Genomic DNA, 21863 nt, shown 5'->3' with positions numbered 1-21863 from the left:
TTTTCTACAACCGCACTGTTTTTCTCTTAAAACCTTGTCTACATCATCTCTCAATCTAAAAAGTATCATATTAGTAAGTAATTTGCTACCTACCAGACTAATGCCTCTGTAATTACCACATTCACTCTTAACTCTTATCACCTTTTTTATACAGTGGTTTAATTAAGGTTTTCCTAAAATCGCTAGGTACTTCCTCCTTTTCAAAAATCATATTCATAATCTTCAGTAACTTTAACCCCAGAACCGTAATATTTATGTAACTCATTTACCACACTATCACCATCTTAGTCATTTTAGTACTGTCGATAATTCTTCCTCACAAAACAAATCTTCCTTCACATGCAATGTATCACAAACTTTTTCATTTTCCTCCACATCTTTTCCTGCAACTCTATGTCGGTTTAGCACATCTCTCCCCATATCTCTTTAATTCTTTCCTTATTACTAATTGTGGCTCCGTTCCTATCTTTAACTGGGAGAAGTCCAGATTGACTACTTCCTCTCAATTTATTAACATGCCAGTCCAATATTTTACTATTATTCCGTCTAGCTGCATCTTGCAGATCCTCTGTAATTTTATCCATGGCCTCGACTTCAGACCTCTTTAGTTTATATTTTAATGCTTTTCCACTTTCTCTGCATTCGTTTTGTTTTCATATAATCTATCACTCAGAAAATTCTTGCATAAGCCCCTTCTCCTCTCTATTAAACATTAAGTTTTTTTCACTTATATTCGTAGCTGCGGTCCTAACTTTCTTTTCTAAGACACCATCAGCATTATAATTGTTTTACTGAAATTAAGCCATCCATCTTCCACATTGTCAAATTTAAAACTCTCCAGTTTAGCATCCAACTGTTCCGGGAAAGTTTATCTCAAATTCTCATCCTTGAGTCTACCGACATCATAATTTACCCGGAAGGTTGTTACCCTTCCGAAATTTCAGCTTTAAATTAACCCGAGATTCTACTAGATGGTGGTCTTTACTTTTAAGATCACTAACATTACTACTATATGCCCTAGTATCTTGTACCGATCCTGCCAGTCTTTGGTTTACAGTAACATGATCAATAAGGTCTGTTGTCTTGCCATCACGTGAATATCATGCTAACTTATGGGCCAAACGTATTGGTTTTAACTAAATAGGTGCAGTAAAAAAAACCACAATAAATTCTACTACCGGATGGAGGTCGTCTAAAGCTTGTCTCTCTTCGTGAGGGATTGGTTGTTGGCATGTTGTCTTTTCATTCTGGTCTTTTCCGTTAATTACAAAAGAAAAAAAAAATACATGCTTTGTAAAAAAATTTGGTGACGATGACATTTCAAATTACTTGAAGCGAAATTTGCAGGATATCTTTCTCGACTTTTCGGTTTAACAACTAGTCTGATATGCTTTTCAGCCCATCAAATCATTTGAATTGTTTACTCCTACCTTGTAGTCGTGTCTTTGAATCCCCTGGTCTTATTGAAAGATCAGCTCCTTTACCTCACCTGAAAAAATGTGATTATGCAATTAGTAATGAGAAAAAACACTAAGATATAATTCTGATAACCTGAATAACATTGAAACTCTTGAATAACACACATCTGATAATACTGAGACTATTACCTGAGTTGTCACAGTGATAAAAATGATTTTGAGCTTAGTTTTTTTCTTACTTATTACATTGTTAAAAAGATGGTGCTAGCGATACTTTATGAATAAATCGGTTTAAAAAGAACATAGAAAAACCTTTTTGGTCGACAAATCTGTCTCTTGTCCATGCTAATCATGAATCTAAATTGGCTTTTCGTTTCCGGAAAAATTGCGGAAAGCTGCGGGATCGTCACCCGGTTTTTATGGCACTTGGTATTAACCAAGTGACATATTGCAATCGCAAATTCTGTCGGTCTGTCGGTCCCGGTTTTGCTACTTTAGACACTTCCAGGTAAGCTAGGACGATGAAATTTGGCAGGCGTATCAGGGACCGGACCAGATTAAATTAGAAAGAGTCGTTTTCCCGATTTGACCATCTGGGGGGGGGAGGAGTGGAGGGCCCGTTAACTCGGAGAAAATAGAAAAAATGAAGTATTTTGAACTTACGAACGGTTGATCAGATCTTAATGAAATTTGATGTTTGGAAGGATATCGTGTCTCAGAGCTTTTATTTTAAATCCCGACTGGATCTGATGACATTGGGGGGAGTTTGGGGGGAACCTAAAATCATGGAAAACGCTTAGATTGGAGGGATCGGGATGAAACTTGGTGGAAAAAATTAGAAGAAGTCTTAGATACGTGATTTACATAATTGGAAAGGATCCGCTGTATTGGGGGGGGGGGGTTAATTCTGAAAAATTTGAAAAAATGACGTATTTTTAACTTACGAAGGAATGATCGGATCTTCATGAAACTTCATATTTAGCTGAAGTTTGACTCTTTCTCTTAACTCTACCTCTTAAAACAGTAAGAAACTTTAGCGTAAAGAGCAAGGCGTTGAAGAGGAAAAGCCCCTTTCACATACGGAGTAGTTTCTGTTCGTTTTAAGTTTTAATGTCGCTCCTTACTTTCATTTAAAAAAAACTTATTGTATTTGTCTAATTATATCAAGAATCCTAAGCGAATATCTCTTCTTACAGATATATAAGCGTTGAAAGATGGGAACTCATGAGACAATTATTGATTGTTGTTAAGTAGCAAATTCCTACGGGATACAAGAATTGTAACAAAATTTATATAGCCGATACATTATTTCCAGCATATTGTTAAGATAGAAAATAAACAAGAAATAAAATTTATTTAGTATCTTACTTAATATTTCACCGTCAATAGAGTTTTGACGTGATTTCACCGTCTATTGAATTTTCACTGGGACTAATAGTGCCAAATTTTTAGGTAGATCGGAGTCACAAATTTTTAACTAAAATATCCCTCCTTCTTAACACAGGATATAGAGTCCTCATACATCCCCTAAAACTTCGAAAATATGAGCTTGATTCCCAATTGGTGTCTCCGATATTTTGCAGATATGCCATATTCATAACTCCGATACAATTTTTTAAAGTCAAAATTTGGGTTCCGTTTGCCCCCCCCCAGCACCCCGGAAGCTTAACCTTGAAGTAATGCCGGTACATTATTTCGATAACATGATTCTCTCTCACTCTACATCATTACTTTACCAAAAATAGATTCCCGGATTCCATTGATTAAAATTTTAAACAGGCTAGATACAAAAAACTTTAAACTCTTCACCTCTCCTCCTTCCACTAAGTCAAGATTTGAGGCCAAATTAGTTTGATGTCAAATTTAGTAAACGTTGATTGGGATGTTTGACTAAATCAAAAGACGCTACATGTATCCGGTTGTCAAAATGGCATGTCTGCAATATCTCATGGACAGTTGAGGGTATTAAGTTGATATTTTCAGAGAATGTTAAGGGGGATGTTTAAAACTCAAAATACTAAATACTAGAAACATTTTCAAGTACTCTATATACCAAAATCTTTAGACCCGTTATCTCTGCTATCTCCCCCAAATAAACACTTGAAGTCAAATTGCCCCTTAATACCCCTTGACAGTTTTAAATTTGTCCCCTAAGCTGTTCCTACGATATTACATATATGACGTTTTGATCACCTGATAACGTATAGTTTTTTGTTTATTTACCTTAATTCTTCACCGTGATTAAACTATAGGCCCATATAGGGGCATATAATGCAAAATATTTTAGATGGCTTGGCGAAAACATTTTTAGACCTTTCCCCGTCTTCCCCCTTCAAGATAAAATTTGGTATGCACTCGGTCTCTCTCAAACTCCTGAAGGTTTTAACTTTGTACCCTATTTCACTCCATGGAGATACACTGCTTTGATGGCATGGTTCTGAAAGTTTTAACTTGGTACCCTATTTAACTCAACAGAGATGCACTACTTTGATGACATGGTTCCAGTTGGTGCCTTTTGATTTACCTCTACCACTACTGCTACTGCTAACAACTCGCCACTGTACCAAGCGGCCTGAAGCCAACTCAGCTACGCAGGCTCCTCCTCCATCCCAATATATTCAAAGCCTCCCTCTTTACACCTCCCAGAAATTTTCCATTTCCTTTAAATCTTTCTTTATGACATCCTTCCACCCCAGACGAGGATGACCTGCTTTCCATTTAGCCCTAGATGGTTAGCTGAAAAGGACAATTCTCAGAAATCTGCAATCCTTCATCTGCAGAACGTGCCCTAGCCATCTCAACCTTTCTTTCATTATGGCCATAGAAAGCGGGATATTTTGCTCATTTTTTGTACAACCTGCTGTTTGAAATACGGTCAGTAAGCTGGGAACCTAGAACAATCCGTAGGCAATTTCTCTGGAAAACATCTAGTAAATCTTCCTCCGTTTTTCGAAGCGCCCATGCTTCTGAGCCATATTGAACCATCGTCATCACTGTACCTTCCAATATTCTAATCTTGGTGTGCAGACTTATCCTTCTATTATTTTAAACTTTTTTTAACTATGAAAAAACAGCCCAAGTCTTGGCTATTCTACTATTAGCATCTTAACTGCTCCCACTGTCTTTACTAATAATACTACCAAGGTGAGTGAAGCTGCCCACCTGATCAATCTTTTCGTTACCCAACGTCACCTTTTCATCTTCACGTATTCCTAGTCTTAGTGACTTAGTCTTCTTAGCATTATTTTTCAAACCTATTATAGCAGCCTGAACTTGCAAAACCTCTGGAAGCTTATTAATTTTGTTCACACTTTCATCTAGGATGCTTAAACCATCGGCATAATCCAAGTCCAGGAGAGTTTTTCCTCCCAATTCGATTTCGCGGTCTCTCATTGAACTTTCTATGCTCCCTAAGACAAAGTCCATCAAAATGATTCACATAAAGGATGATAGAACACAACCCTACCCAACTCCTGATTTAATACAAAACCAGCTGCTAACCTCATTTCCTACATAAACCGCAGCACTGTTGTTCTCGTACATAACACTAATCACTTTACTGTATTTGTCTGGTATACCATTCAAAGATAAGACCTTTGCTAAAGCTCTTTTATCAATATAATCGAACGCTTGCTCATAATCTATAAAAATTAGAACTAAAGGTGTTTGATGACTCAGGCACTTCTCAGTTATTAACCTAAGAGCAAAATTTAGTCAACGCATCCTCTCCCCTTTCTAAAACCACACTGTTCTTCTCTTAAACTTTGTCAACAGCATCTCTAACTCTGTAAAGTATCATATTAGTAAGTAATTTGCTACCTAGAGACACAAGACTAATGCCTCGATAATTCCGACACTCACTCTTATCACCTTTCTTATACAGTGACTTAATTAAAGTTTTCATTAAATCGTTAGGTACTTCCCGTTTTTAAAAAATCATATTCGTAATGTTCAATAACTTATTTCTAACCTCAGAGCCACCACTTTTAAGTAACTCATTTACCACACTATCAGGACCTGGAGCCTTATCATTTTTTAATCCTTTTAGTGCTGTTGCTAATTCTTCCTCACAAAAACAAATCTTCTTTTACATCCAAGGTATCAAAATCTTTTTCATTTTTCTCTATATCTTTTCCTGCAATTCCATCTTTTCCTGCAACTAACTGTATCTCGGTATAGCACATTCTCAAAATTTCTGCCAATCTCACTTTAACTCTTTCCTTATCCCTAATTGCGGCCCGGTTCCTATCTTTAACTGGGACAAGTCCGGATTGACTACTCCCTCTCAATTTGTTAACATGTCAGTACAATATTTTACTATTATGCCGTCTAGCTGCATCTTCCAGATCCTTGGCAATTTTGTCCATGGCCTCCACTTCACACTTTCTTAGTTCATATTTTAATGCTTGCTCCACTTTCTTTATATTCCTTTTGTTTTCATATTATCTATCACTCAGATATATCTTGTACAAACCCCTTGTCCTCTCTATTAGACATAAAGCTTTTTCACTAATATTCCTATTTGCAGTCTTAACTTTCTCCCTAAGATTTCACAGATTCACAGATTTTTTTTTTTTTCTGCCATGCTCTACCAACGTCATAACTTCCTTGGAAGTAGGTACCTTTCCGAAATTTCGGCTTTAAATCAACTCTATACACCACTAGATGGTGATCTTTACTTTTAACATCAATAACAGCACTCCTGTACACCCTAGTATCTTGTATTGATTTTGCCAGTCTTCGGTTTACTACAACATAATTAATAAGGTTTGCTGTCTTACCATCACGTGAATACTATGTCAACTTATGGGCCATTTTATTACCAAACACCGTATTGGTCATGACTACATTGTTATACCTACAAAATTGCAAAAGTCTGTAGCCATTACTGTTTTCTTTTCCTACACCAAATTTATCTAGGCTACGATGCCATCTATCCCTATTTCTACCGACCTGGGTGTTAAAATCTCCTCGTAAAAACATAAATCTTCGACCTGGGACCCATTCTTTTTGCTCCTGTATCTGTAAGTAAAGGTTTGGATACACAAAGTGTATTTTCATTTACCTATTTTGACCTAGTAGCTTTTAGCTGATGAAACTACCATGACCAACCATGGCCACCTTTTCTATTTGAGTCCATTTGCGTTTGTGGGGGCGATGTTAACCTTGCAGGCATGCTCATGAGACATTTTGACATTTCTTAACAAAATGGTCATCTCAAAACTATTGTTTGGTATCACATTTGAATCGTTCTTTAAAAGGACGCAAGCACTTTTGATATAAGGGCGAATGGATCTTCTTCCAAGTCTCTATGGCCGTCCCTTCCACGCGAAGTGGCTGGGATTTTTTTGTCCTGTTTTTGGGGGAACCATAATTTTTTTGCGTGTGCCCCTTATTTTCTTTCTCATCAGGTTCTTTTCAATCGAAATATTTACGGTTGTAAATTTATATCTGATCAGGTACGAGGAGTTTTTTGGCTACCTCTGACCCTCCCACAACAAAATGTAGGATTATTATAACGTAGGGAACGATCTATGAATGTTTCGAAACACTGAACCCACAGCATCAAACATGCTCATCTTTGGCAACTATGAAAAATTGATGGTTCTCTAGCTCGTGGTTCTCGTGACAGGAGTTTTGGGGTTCTTATATCCCCGCAAGGGCCAGTATTTACTAGACCTTTCATTTATTCTGAACAAAATGCAAGTGTCAAAATTCATGATCAAATGTCGTGGAAAGCAATGGGATCTGGGTAGCAGAAAGGGCCCGGATGCAGGCTGGTTGTCGTCCATTTATTTTCGTGTCTTTAGAAGGATACTAGATCATTGAATTTCCAGTCGAATGAGACTTTTCTAGATTTCTATAACGACTCTGTCACTCAAAGTGGTCGGGAAAAAAACAACGACAAATGAACAAAAAAACCATGGAAGGAACGTGATTCTTTACTTAGACACCGTTACGGCACTTCTGTAGGTAATTTCTCTGGAAAATATCTAGTAAATCCTCTTCTGTCTTTTGGAGCGCCCACGCTTCACAATCATACTTGACCATTGTCTTCACCGTAGCCTCCAATTTTCTAATCTTCGCTCGCATACTTATTTTCCTATTCTTCCGAACTCTTTTCAACTGTGAAAAAAAACCCTGTATGTTGACTATTCTACTCTTAACTTCCTCACTATATTCACTATCTTTACTAAAAATACTACTTAGGTAAGTAAAACTGTCCACTTGATCGATCTTCTCGTTACCCAACATCATCTATTTACCCTGATTTTTTTTTGGCTATTCTTAGCGACTCTTCTTAGCACTAATTTTCAGACATATTCTTACACCCTGGACTCTCGAAAACTTTAAGTACTTATTCGTTTTTCTAAAACTTTCATTTACGATGCGTAAATCATCAGTATCATCTAAGTCTAAAAGAGTTTTACTGCCCTAATTGATTCAATGTATTTTAGCATATGGTTTTTGAATTTTTCCAATGGATTATAGAACATTCACATATACCAAATATTCAATAAACATTGCGTTCTTTGAATTAATATTTATGTTAGAGTTTATTTCATACTCGTAATCTAAGCTGTTAAATATAAGAACCGTTTAAAAGCATAGAGTCAGGAGCTCTGTAATGATTTTTAGGGATGCCTTTCATAGAAAACCCTAGGGAAAGTTAATCCCAAAACAGCATAGTGATGGCCATCATTTGTCTTCAAGTATTGTATTCGCTGAACTAAAAGCCAGCATCATTTTGGTTCTGTGACATCGCCCCTTTGATCGCTGTTGATAGATATCACTCGTTCAGGCGACATTTTTGCCCTCTATGCTCTTAGTCTCGATTTCTTTTTTAGCTTAAGATTTAGAACGATTTTTAAACTGTCTTATTGTGTTAGCTTGTAGAGTGCATAATCCTTTATATTTTAAATATTATTTTCTCTATTTGCACTTAGCTTGAGTTTCAACACTATGCAGTTTCTGAGAACTTGGTATTGGGTATGGGTGTTTGCTGCAAGCTGATTTAGCTTTCTCGGCAGGGTCTCCATGTGAGACATTTTTATCGAATTAAATATGACTAAGTTTGAGCACCCTTGACTTGTAAAAATAATAAAACATGATAAGTTTGAAAACCTTCTGTTATTTTAGTTATGTATTATGATGAATGGATGAAGTGCTCAAACATTAGTCTTAGTACCCATTCAAAACACGACATAGTCAAGAGTCACGTTGTTTGACATGACATTATCGAATAAATCGCTTGACAGCCTGATATTATCACTCACAGTGTCCTTGTAGCTGTTCAAAAGTGGAAAAGAGTTAAAGAAAATTTACCTGCTTATATTGCCATATGGATGAAATCGGGCTTCCATTATTGTTATTGCTTATTTGTACATCTATGTGCGTATGACACTGCAGCTTTTATTGATAGAGTATGTAAAGGCTGCACAATAATTAGCCTCGTATACGCCAAAAGTATAGATATATAGATATAAAACAGGAAGGGTATGCGAAAGCACAGGATGGCTGGCCCCCAACCCCCCATTGCACTTCCTGGCTGAAGGGCCAAGAAACGGAGATCAGCACCGCCGGCACGGACTGTAAAGTCTAATGCCGTATCCTTTACCTTACCTTTTTATATAGATATAAGACCGGAGACACAGAGATAGAATTACGTGCATGCTTTGAGGCAAATGTTGTAAAGCTAAAGCCCCAATCGGTGGAACTTTTTAAGGAGTAAAACTTTAAAGCAGCGAAAGTTCCCGTTCATGGAGAAGTTAACCCCAAAATGAGCACAAAATTGAATCAAACTTTGGAGTTAAACTTAAAAATCACAGAAATTACCATAAATAAACGTGGTGTCGTTGCTTCCCTCCAAACCAAGTAAAAGGCTAGAATGCCAAATGAGCTTGACCGAGAAATTTTTAACTTTTTTTTGTTAAGTTATAGCATTTAAAACAATTAAAATAATGCTAAAATTTCTGGGGGAAAAATTGTCGCAGATATGACCATCAATTCAGCGTCACTAGTCTAAAATCGCAGTAAGCATCCTCAATCTTTATTCCTTTTGATTGTGCCCCTTGAATATTAACTTTAATGGAAATCCAACAAGATATATGAAATATATAGAATACTTACTCTGTTTTGATTTAGGGAAGTCAAATGATCAGTTGCGGCCTCTCCCCAAATGACCCCCCCCCAAGAAAAAGGCAAGGCGAAATAATTGCAACCTGTTTACGAAACTTGAGCCTAGAGGGCTTATTACTGAAATCTTAAGGCTCTTTGAAAATACATCTCATTCAGCATCAACGGCCCTTGTGTTGAAGCAGTCATTCTTAAAGAATTTTGACAAAATCAGACTTTAGCGTAAAGAGCAAGGATTTAGGAATGAGAAGTTTATTTTATATGTGGAATTCTTTCTATTCGTTTTAAGTTTTAATGTTGCTCCTTTGTCTCAGTTGAAAAAAAAACCTTTGATTTGTTTTTTTTTTCATATAATTTTTGACTATTTTTCAAATCATGCGAAGAAATACCTTTTCTCCCGTGTAAAATTTTCACTGGAGAATTCCCTCCCGGAAACTCGCTCCCCACAGAAAATTATCCCCGTTAAAAATCCCTTCCCCCCCGTAGAAAATATCTCCAATGAATTCCCGCATGCTTCCCAACAACGAATACTGTATGTGGACAATGGGTTAAATTGCCTAGCTTACAGCCTTTTCCCCATGAAATATGGGGAATCATATCATCTCCAAAGACATAGTTATTGGACAATTTGACTATGCTGAATTAAATGGCTACCTCTAATTTTCGATCAGATATCTTATGATAAAAAAGCCGTGGGAGAAGGGCTGGTGACCATCCAATCTTCAAGGATCACTGGTTCGATACCATCACCCTTGAAAACAAGAGCTAAGAGCTCATATGGCACTTGTGACGAGGCGAGAAGAGCTAAGAGCCAAGAGATCATATGGTATGAGCTCTAACAAAATTCTATGAATCAATAGATTGATTTAAAAAGGAAGATAAGAGGCTTAATGCCGGTCAGGATTTAAAATAAGAGCTCTGAGTCACGATGTCCTTCTAAATATCAAAATTCATTAAGATCCGATCACCCACTCGTAAGTTATAAATGCCTCATTTTTTCTAATTTTTCCTCTCCCTTTAGCCCCTCAGATGGTCGAATCTGGGAAACGACTTTATCAAGTCAAATTGTGCACCTCCCTGACACGCCTACCAATTTTCATCGTCCTAGCACGTCCAGAAGCACCAAACTCGCCAAATCACTGAACCCCTCCCCCCAAATCCTCCAAAGAGAGCGAATCCACTACGGTTCGGTCAATCACGTATCAAGGACATTTGTTTATTCTATCCACCAAGCTTCATCCCGATTCCTCCACTCCAAGTATTTTTCCAAGATTTTCCCCTCCAACTCCCCCCAATGTCAAAAGATCTGGTCGGGATTTGAAATAAGAGCTCTGAGACATGAATTCCTTCTAAAAATCAAATTGCATTAAGATCCGATCATCTATTCGTAAGATAAAAATACCCCAATTTTCACATTTTCCAAGAATTCCGGTTTCCCCCTCCAACTCCCCCCAATGTCACAGGATCTGGTCGGAATTTAAAATTAGAACTTTAAAGCACAAGATCCTTCTAAATATCAAATTTCATTAAGATCTGGTCACCCTTTCGTAAGTTACAAATACCTCAATTTTCAAAATTACCCCCCCCCCTCCAATTCCACCAAAGAGAGCAGATCCGGTCCGGTTATGTCAGTCAAGTATCTTAGACAGGTTTCTATTCTTCCCATTCAGTTTCATCAAGATCTCACTGCTTTAAGTATTTTCTAAGATTTCCGGTCCCCCCAACTGCCCCCCCCCCAATTACGCTTGATCCGGTTGAGATTTATAATAAGAGATCTGAGTTACGAGGTCCTTCTAAATATGAAGTTTCATGAAGATCCGATCACTCCTTCGTAAGTTAAAAATACGTATTTTTTTCTTATTTTTCAGATTTAACCCCCCCCCCCTCCCCAATAGAGCGGATCCATTCCAATTATTTAAATCACGTATGTAAGACTTCTGCATATTTTTCCCACCAAATTTCATCCCGATCCCTCCAATCTAAGCGTTTTCCATGATTTTAGGTTCCCCCTCCCCAAACTTCCCCCAATGTCACCAGATCTGGTCAGGATTTAAAATAAGAGCTTTGAGACACGATATCCTTCTAAATATCAAATTTCATTGAAATCCGATCACCCGTTCGTAAGTTAAAAATACCTCATTTTTTCTGATTTTTCAGAATTAACCCCTCCCCCAACTACCCCAAAGAGAGCGGATCCGTTCCGGTTATGTCAATCATGTATCTAGGACTTGTGCTTATTTTTCCCACCAAGTTTCATCCCGATCCCTCCACTCTAAGTGTTTTCCAAGTTTTAGGTTTCCCCTCTCAAATCCCCCCCCAATGTCACCAGATCCGGTCGGGATTTAAAATAAGAGCTCTAAGACACGATATCCTTCTAAAAATCAAATTTCATTGAGATCCGATCACCCGTTCGTAAGTTAAAAATACCTCTTTTTTTCTAATTTTTCAGAATTACCCCCCCCCCCCCCAACTACCCCAAAGAGAACGGATCCGTTCTGATTATGTCAATCATGTATCTGGGACTTGTGCTTTTTTCCCCATCAAGTTTCATCCCGATCCCTCCACTCTAAGTGTTTTCCAAGATTTTAGGTTCCCCCCTCCAACTCCCCCCAATGTCATCAGATCTGGTCGGGATTTAAAATAAGAGCTCTGAGACACAATATCATTCCAAACATCAAATTTCATTAAGATCCCATCACCCGCTCATAAGTTAAAAATACTTCATTTTTTCTATTCTTTCCGAATTAACCGGCCCCCACTCCCCCCCAGATGGTCAAATCGGGAAAACGAATCTTTCTAAATTAATCTGGTCCGGTGCCTGATACACTTGCTAAATTTCATCGTCCTAGCTTACCTGGAAGTGCCTAAAGTAGCAAAACTGGGACCGACAGACATACCGACAGACCGACAGAATTTGCGATTGCTATATGTCACTTGGTTAATATCAAGTGCTATAAAAACGAACACGATTTTTCTGGACTTCTACAGTAGGTTTCTCTGAAGTGCTGAATCTGATGGTGTATTTTTTATTAAGATTACTTGACCTTTTTTTGGTGGTGGTGGGGTCGTTTATCCCTTTTTTCAATAATCGGGCAAACTTTCTTAGGCCCTAATCTTTTTATGGGTTACATTAAACTTAATTAACTTTATATATTCAAAATCTGAATAAAAAACCAGTTCTTTGGATGTATCTGCTTTCGGTTACTATTTATCCGAGTCGCTCTTTATTTAAAGTTCGTTACCATGAACTGTTTGATTTGCTGTTTGCTTAATTTGGGGGTTATACGAATCATATTGTCTCTGGAAGCTGCTTTCCGTACCGTTGTGATCAAAATCGTTATTTTGAAGTTTTTATCCGACGCTATGGCTACAAAGTGTAGTTGGGCAAATCTGACCGGTTTTGTCACTTAACAAGAATACTTGATCGCTAAGTTGTAGATTGATTGAGCCTCTCCAAACCTTCTAAAATCACCTGAATATATGATTGGTGTGAAAAATTGGCTGTCATATACCCCCTCCTCTTCGACGAAACAGATAAAAGTGGAGAAGACAGTTTTTTTACCACTCAAAATGCAGTTGGCTAGCGGATTGAAATTTTCAGAAATGACTATGCAGAATAATTTTGGAGGTTAAAAGGTGTTTTATGGTTTCTACTTTCACCACTTCCTCCTGCAGAACCCCAACTTCTCGTATATTTTGAAAGGTTTGAGCTATTTGATTGGAATGTTTAGGAGTAAATTTAACTGACCATATTAAGGTCCGGGAGGATGTTTTCAATCTCCTAGTTTCTTTCCTTCCCTAATCGTCGTAAGAAAGCTTTATCGAAAATTGTGCTTACTTGCTCGCGGTGCGATGTTGACTAAGTCATGATGAGATGTCATGTAACAAATTGTGCATGCTTGATCGATTGGTAGATTTTTGTTTTAAATTACTCAGTATTTGTTTTTTTGTTTTCTTTTTATAAATGGTTGATATTTTGGTTTTGTCACTGGCAGAAATAGATGGTAATTATTACTTTTTTATTTATTTGTTCCTTGATTTTGGAAACCTAAAGCAAAACTTCCTCGATCGACAGCTGGCTGTTAATAGCAACCGAACCCATGTCGTTTTACTCATGAACTCTGTTGCGATTTAGAAACCAAAAGTGACTTGTGCATACTTTTTGCCACCTTCTTCACGATTAATCATTATTTCCAAATTTTGTATTTGAAATACATAGATCTATCGAAAATGTTTATTGTGTGATAAATACCGTAGTTTAGTTAGTGCTAAAATCTTTGCAAAAAGGGAAAAAGATCCGGTTTTCATCTTGCGCGGAAGCCAGAAACAATTATTGTGAAAAATATGTTTCTGGGCATTGCTAGCCGGCTTCCTTTAACTTCTCTTTAATCACCTGAAGTGCAATGTGCATCCAAAAATCCTATTCATTTATCAAAAAAATGACAGCGAATGTTGGATACACATCCAAATTAGGAATCTTCTAGTTTCTTGCTCTTATAAAAGAAGCCGACCTCGATCTGGACTTATGCAGCTCGTGATCCATATATCAATTTTATTTTTACAACATTCATTTGTGATTGGTTAGTAATTTTGCTCCCGAAGCTGCTTCTTTAGTAGTTGCCTCTTCGAGAATTTTTCCAGAGGAACGTTCTCTCCAGCAGTATGGAGGAAGCATATGCGCTGTGAGCTTTGAAAATACAGCCCTCATATAGAATAAGTCCTTAGTCTTGCTTGTAATATGCAAAGCTAAACATGGCGACTATACGTGAGTTACAGCATGCTTTAGCTGTGAGAACGGAAGAATTGAGAGAATACGATGCCGTTGTGAAAAGACTAAAAAAGCAAATTGTTGATAAGGAAAATTTGATATCTCAATTAAGGAATGAATTGGATAAATATAGACAAGTTTTGAGATCGCCCACTTTGGCAACTAAGTTTCAGCATGTTGGAATTGAAGAGAATGGATTGCGTATTAATCCGGATGCACCGTGGAGGAAAACGAACGGCGTTTTGAATGGAGAAGGAAGGGTCAAAAGACAGGCTATTTCTGCAGAGCCTCTTAGTATGACGATGCTCAATGACATAAGGGAAGTTGGAATTAAAAAGGTTACAAAATCACAGAGGTAGGAACTCATCAGCAAATTTAATATTTCTGACTCTTTCCACGTTTTGCAAATTTATTAAGGGCCATTTCACGAATACGTTAAATGGTCTGAGAGAAATACAATTTTTTTCATTTCAAAACTATTATAAAGAATCCCCCCTTCTTGTTTTCAAAATGTATGGCAGAAGGTAACCGATCTTTTTAAATATTTGTATTATTTGATTAAGTTTAATGCATAAGCTGTAGGTCTTTTTTTTTGTTGCTTGAAGATGACACAATTTTTTAATTCTGCAAAGGGTAATGTATTTAAATTAGAAATTTTGCCTTCACAATGACTGTAAGATCCACATTAGTTTTCTTTCCTTTTTTTGCGAATTTTTGGGTACTTAAGTATTATACGTGAAACACGATAAGCAAAGTGTGGTTAACACTACTGAAGAAAAAAAGATGATGAAAATATAATAGTTTAGAAACAAATTTGGGCTATATATTTGTACATTAGGAGGGGGAGGGGTAAAGGTAAAGCATAGAATATATTATATACGTAACCTAAACAAACCTATTCTAACCTAACCTGACCAAAATGCCAACTAAATACTTTATAAAAAAAAATTGCTACAATGTGTTTTCCATCCGAGCCGAAGCTAATTGTCTGGTATAAAGAAGTTGCTTGACCAGGTTCTTGTCTCATGTTCGTGTCATTTGCATTCCAAATTCTCGAGTGTTTCTCGTATAATACAAAAGAACCTTTTTTCTGTGTTGATCAAAAATGTTTGAAATTGTGGCAAAAATCTTGTGATGATCCTAAAATATCATATTATATTGCCTTAGGACTTAAAATACAATGACGAAATTAACATGCATGTAGCTATTAAAATTTCTTTCAGATACACTTGGCTATCGTAATTGATCCTTGAATACATTAGTGTTTTGTGTTTCAAGTTTGCGTTTAATTGAAATGTCTGGAGATAGTTAAGAACAGCTGTACTATTAGAAGTGCAATTCGATGCCACCTAAGGTTGAATTTGAAAAAAAAATCATAATATCTTTAGCAAGCAAAGTCCTACCCAAAAGGCATTTTTTTTTTTTTTTTTTTTTTTTTTTTTTTTTTTTTTTTTTTTTTTTTTAATGTACAAGGAAGTCTATGAGGCAAGATGATTGTAAAATCTGTAATATTTATAGGCTTTTTCATTTAAATTTTTGAATGGAGAACTGTTTCTGAAAATTGCTAAAAACTTTTTTCCCTGATCTCTGTTAAATTTGTACAAGACATCAAATAGTAGCGATAACATAAATTATTGCAACAAGTTACTACTTGTACGACTCGATTGTATAACAACAGGAGTGGCCTATAAGCATTTCTTGCGGAGGTGTTTGGCTTAACACACTAAAAAAGAAAAAAAGAGATAATACACAAACTTGGATTGACAGAGCGATGCAATGAAACAAATACCATGCTCCATATACAGAAATAAACTGACATACAATTTTACGATCCTTAGTAACAAGAGATATGTGTTACTTATTAATTTCATTCATTTGTTTTTCAAATAATCACGATTAGTCTTTGAAAAAAGGGAATACCAGGGCGAATTTTAACTATGTTCTTTCTTTTTTGGGACAGCAAAATTCATATTAGACATTAAAGTGTTAGTTAGTTAAAACTTCAATAAAACTCGTGATATTAGGCTATACGCCATGAAGACCCTTTTCAATAGGTTTGTCAATCATAAATTGGCAATCATATAATTTGACTGACTTCTATTTTTGCCTGTTAATTGTTCCATTACATTCCATCTAAAACTGAAAGACAGCGGTACAAGCATTGAGAATCATCAACGTCTGTAATCTAGAACAAAATCCACCCAGTAATTTAGAATGGGACACTAATAACAAGTGCAGTAACTTTGTCAAACCCATGCCCATGAATAGGTGTCTTTTGCTTTATAAACTTCAATTTGGTTTCTCTAAGTTGTTTAAAAACTCCTGAATTGTTTATGCTTGTGGCTGAAAAAGATAATTAGAAGTGCCAATTATTTGCCGCACATATGTATGTACGTTGCTAATTCTTATATTACCCCTTACTAAATTCTAAAACTACCTTTCTACTAAGTCAGGTACACCTAAAGGAATGCAGGTTTTCAGAAAAAAACACATTTACTTTTTTTAGGAAGACGTTTAACTTTTTTTGTTTTTCTTAAACTAATGCGTAACATGCACGTAAAATCTTACAGAAAACACGTTCGAACATACCAAATAAGTAGCTCCTCCTTAGTGCAAACGACAACATGTTCCAAATTTTCTAGGAGCAATCCTCCCGGATTCTGTCGATTGAAACTATTTGTAGTAAATGCGAATTGAGAAGAAAACACAGAGGCTTGAAAATGCTATAGAAATATGTAATTGAGGGGCTGCCGAGTGTTAGAAATTACGTACATGAGGTGGAGAGTGCTATTTGTGCCATAACTCTTTCAAACGTTGTGGGAACTGTGCCAAGCGTGGCAGAAATGTGCCGTGCATGGCGGGACTGTGCATCACACGTGGTGCCTTGAGATGTACACCAGGTGGCGGAAGCAGGTTACCCCTCGACTATAATTGAAATAAATAATAGTCGAAGTCGCCTTGTAGCAAAAAAAAAAAAAAACACTGACAGTAATATGCTGTATATAAATTCGAAATCGAGGGTGAAATTCGTTGATAAAATACTTATGGCAATAATTATGTAATCATAGGTAGGGCCTTATCCAGGATTTTTTTTTTTGGGGGGGGGGTTACAAAAGGATTTTTTCCGGGGGGTTACAAAAAAATTTAAAAAACTCATTAAAGATTTGTTTATGTTCATTTTTTTACGTTTTTACGAGTTGGAAAAACATTTTGAGAGAAGGGGGGTTCAATGCCCCTAACCCCCTGGATATGGCCTTGTTCTTAGGGGTTTTCTGGAGCGAAAAGATTTTGAAGCAAAATATCTCCGTTTTTATCAACTGAAAAGTGTATTTTTGCCTCATAGTGTAAAATTTTCTCTTGTCTGATCTTTGAACCCTCCCTCATTTTGTGCAATTTTGTGCAAGACTAAAGGATATAAACCATAAGATTCATTTTCCAACAAAAATAATAATACCATGTTTGATTTGAAATGGCACTACCATGTTAGGGACATTAATTCTCGATATAACATATCAAACAGTTCATGGTAACGAATTGTAAGTAAGGAGCCACTTGGCTCATTAGTAACCAAAACTCTAAAAAACAGAATTTTTGATAACAATAGATAGATCATAACAATTACCTTTTTATGCTGATTTCAAATATGGCTCCATTACAACTGGACCCTTGTACAACTAAACCCAAGCAAATAAATCCCTGTAACGGAAACCTTGTGCAACCGACCCCCCCTGCAACTGAAACCCCGTGTAGCTGAATTCTCCTAAAACTGAACCCTCGTGCAACTGAACCCCCGTTTAACTGGACCCACGTGGAGCTCAACCAACATGTAACTCATCCCCATTTAACTGAACTCTCGCGCAACGCAATCCCTGCTTCACTGGGCCCCCGTGCAAATTAGCCCACGTGCAATTCCACCCCATTTAACTTTACTTTCTTTCAACAAATAAATCTGGCTTTAATCGTTTGTGATGTCCGATTTTCTTTTTTTTTATGACAACGAGACGACTTTTTGATGACTGATCACGACAGACACTTATTTCATAACTTTTAACACAAAATCGAAGATTGCCCTGGTTTTCCAGCTTTCAGTAAATTAAATTTAAAAAAAACAAAATTTTTTCCTGAAAAAGCTCAAAAAGTTAATTAAGCAGAAACTAGATTACAGAGCAGAAACTAGAAACTCTAAAAAACGTAATTTTGATACCAACAGTTACATCAAAAGAATCCCATTTTAATGCTGATTTTGAATATATAAGTTTCACCAAGTTTAGTTTTACCCATAAAAAGTTACGAGCCTGAGAAAATTTGCCTTATTTTAGAAAATAGGGAGAAACACCCATTAAAAGTGTACCTTTAGTGTAAAGAGAGAGGCATTGACGAGGGGGCGAACCCCCTCATACACGTAATAAAAATATACAAATATATAAGTTTGTTACGTAAGTTAATTCGTAAGTTACGTATATTTACTACTTTTAAAAACGTTCGTCAAAAAAATAAAAGGCTTTAGTTGTCTTAAGTAAATAAAAATTGGAAGGCAACCAGGCCTCCTCCCCCACCCCTTTTTGTATCAAAATCGTCCGATCAAAACTATGAGAAAGCCATTTAGCCAAAAGGAAATTAATATGCAAATTGTGTTTTAATTATAATGTGCGGAAAGCCAAAATCACAACATGCATTAATTCAAAAACTCTCAGAAATAAAAATAAAAACAAATTTTTTTTAACTGCAAGAAAGGAGCGACATTAAAACTTAAAACGAACAGTATATGAAAGGGGTTGTTCCCTCTTCAACCCCTCGCTCTTTACGCTAAAGTTTTTATTGTTTTAAAAAGTAGAGTTGTGAGAAAGAGTCAAACTTTAGCGTAAGGAGCGAGGGGTTGAAGAGGGGACAACCCCTTTCATATACTGAGTAATTTCTGTTCGTTTTAAGTTTTAATGTCACTCCTTACTTGCAGTTAAAAAAGCTTGTTTTTTTTATATTTAATCTCGTACATAGCACAAGTCGTTTTAATATTCTTATCTCTCTGAAGTTTTTCTATCAGTCGAATCACCTTCCTCTTCATAATCTATAAAACTGATGATTAGAGGGGTTTTATGATTTAGACACTTCTCAACTATTAATCTAAGATTATAAACTTGTTCGACGCATCCTCTCCTTCTTAAAATCACATTGTTCTTCTGCTAAAGCTTTATTTATAACATCATCTCTTAGTCTAATAAGTATTGTCCTGCTAATTAGTTCCTGCAGAAATCAAGCTAATATGTGTTATTACTATACTCACTCTTATCATCTTTCTTGTAAAGGAGTTGAATTAAAGTTCTTCTAAAATCAACGGGTACTTCCCCTTTTTCAAAATTCATATTCACAACCTTCAGTAGTTTATCTCTAACTTCCTAACCGCCATATTTCACACACTCACAAACCACGCTCTCGGGACCTTCAGCCTTATTAATTTTTAATCTTTTCATTATTCTCTCTTATCTCATGCTCCCGAAATAAATCTCTCTTTATTTTCAAATTTTCAGAAATGTGGCTTTTCTTTTCTACATAATCTCTTACAACTTTATCGCCGTCTAACACATTCTCGCAATGCTCTGGTCATGTCTCTGTAACACTTTCCTTTTCACTAATTGAAACATCGTTCCTTTCTCGAAGTGGAACAAGTCCAGGTATTCAATTGGTATTGGAAAGATCCTCTCAAAATTTTCTTCTGAGGCCTATTTACGTCACAACTATCTGGAAGATTTTCTATACCATTTCCATAACATTTTTCATACCATTTCTATATTTCAGCTTTCAATTAACTCTATAGACTCCTAGGTGATAATCTTTACTTTTAACATCAGTAAGGGTATTTCAATATAACCTGTATAACGTATATCAATCCTGTCAGTCTTTGATTTACGATAGTATAATAAGGCCTACCTAAGCTAGGATATCATATATCCCTATTTTACCAATCTGTGAATTAAAGTCCCCTATTAAAAATACCGCGTTTCTAACTGAGATCTTGTCTATTTGTTCCTCCGTTATTTGTCTCTCCGTCTACTCTCTCCGTGTGTCGGTTGTATAGGGGTATATACCTCTATGACTGATCCCTTGCACCTGTTGGTCTTACGATGATCAACTAGAATTCTATTTTTAACACCTAGTCAATCTAAGCAAGAGAAGACTTCCTTATTCATCAGGAACCCTACCTGCTGCCGGCATACCCCATTCCTACAACCTACCTGAATGACAAATTTTTACATTGCCCAATGTCTTGATTTCTTACCCTGGGAGACGTGCATCTAATAGCTCCTAATAAGTCAACTTGAAAACATCTGAATTTGTCAGCCAAATGTGAACACAGTAGTTGTTTTAAGCCTCGTAACGGTCCATGTCGTAACTTGAGTACTACTAACATCATTGAAATTGTTACGGCCCCAAGAACACCAAAGGGTCCAGGAGCGTAGCTAGAGCAAAATCTTGTGGGGGTGACAATTTGACAAGGGCACCAATGAGAAAATCTGGGGGGAGGGGCAAATGTGACAAAGGTGCCAATAATTGACCAAATTGACAATTTTTTTCTAAAAAAAAAAAGAGTGAAAAAAGAAGGGAAAGAGGGTACCAAAATAATCTCGGGGGCCCAGGGCCCCCGGACCCCTGGATCCGCAGTTGAAAGGGTCCCACCAGTGCAGGCTGGAGACTAATAAGATCTTCTCAATTCTGTACAAAAATCTTAATCCGGCTTAGAACCGGCCGGTCCCCAGCTTATATTGTTTTGTACTAATATTGAAATATTTGGTCCTAAATTTGAACAGTCTTAATGAAGAACACCCTTTTTTACTGTCATCAATGCAACTGTGAACCAATGTGCTCAAAGACCATTCACCTGTGCCAAATGTTTTCAAAATCGGCAAAGGCTGTTTGAACTGAGTTCAAATTAAAATTTTTGAAGCAGGAATTATGAGTTTTACTTTAATATCAGCTGAATTGTCTTAATCACCAAGGCGAGTTGGATGGAATAGGACATCAAGAAGTGTATAACCAGGGGTGTAGCTCCAGCATTTTCATTGGGGGGCAAGAGGGATCTATATCCGGAGAGTCTAGGAGCATGGGCTTTATAATATTTTTTCTCCAAATTATTGGGGGGGGGAACTGCCCCACCCCTCGAAAAGACGCCACTGAGTATAACGAAACGTTTTCGAAAAAATTACTGATAGGAGCTTACTTACATTATGCATTATTGGAGTTGTCTAACGCAAAACTTATTTGTAGTAAAAGGAACTATGAAAAAAGAATTGTGAAATGTTTCCAATGTGACTATTTTTTATATATTATGACTTAGAATTGCAGGGCTTGCAAGTATTAAGGTTACCGTAAAGTCAATTAATGACATAAACCATTAGCATATGTAGTAGTGTACGGCACGTCGTATGCCACTGTTGATTTTAAATCCTTATTTCCTTGGAATATTGAACAGTGCATAAACTTGGTTTCATCTTTGGAAGTCTGATTACGATCAGATGATAAACATCTTTGCCTATAAAAAGCATAAT

At 36.5% G+C, this 21863-nt stretch overlaps 1 protein-coding gene across 1 annotated transcript; it reads left to right on the top strand.

Annotated features, from left to right (window-relative positions):
• Positions 1–14306: 14306 nt before the first annotated feature.
• Positions 14307–14681, top strand: LOC136036564 (uncharacterized). The gene has a single exon (XM_065718866.1). It carries the CDS (start codon positions 14307–14309, stop codon positions 14679–14681), a length of 375 nt encoding a protein of 124 aa, XP_065574938.1.
• The last annotated feature ends 7182 nt before the right edge of the window (positions 14682–21863 follow it).

The sequence above is a fragment of the Artemia franciscana genome, chromosome 15, assembly GCF_032884065.1.
Source record: "Artemia franciscana chromosome 15, ASM3288406v1, whole genome shotgun sequence".
NCBI classification, from domain to species: domain Eukaryota; kingdom Metazoa; phylum Arthropoda; class Branchiopoda; order Anostraca; family Artemiidae; genus Artemia; species Artemia franciscana.
This window is presented reverse-complemented; position numbering and strand designations above follow the sequence as displayed.

Excerpts from the sequence above, each read along its gene's own strand:
- LOC136036564 (XM_065718866.1), top strand. The coding sequence starts at position 14,307 with ATGGCGACTATACGTGAGTTACAGCATGCTTTAGCTGTGAGAACGGAA.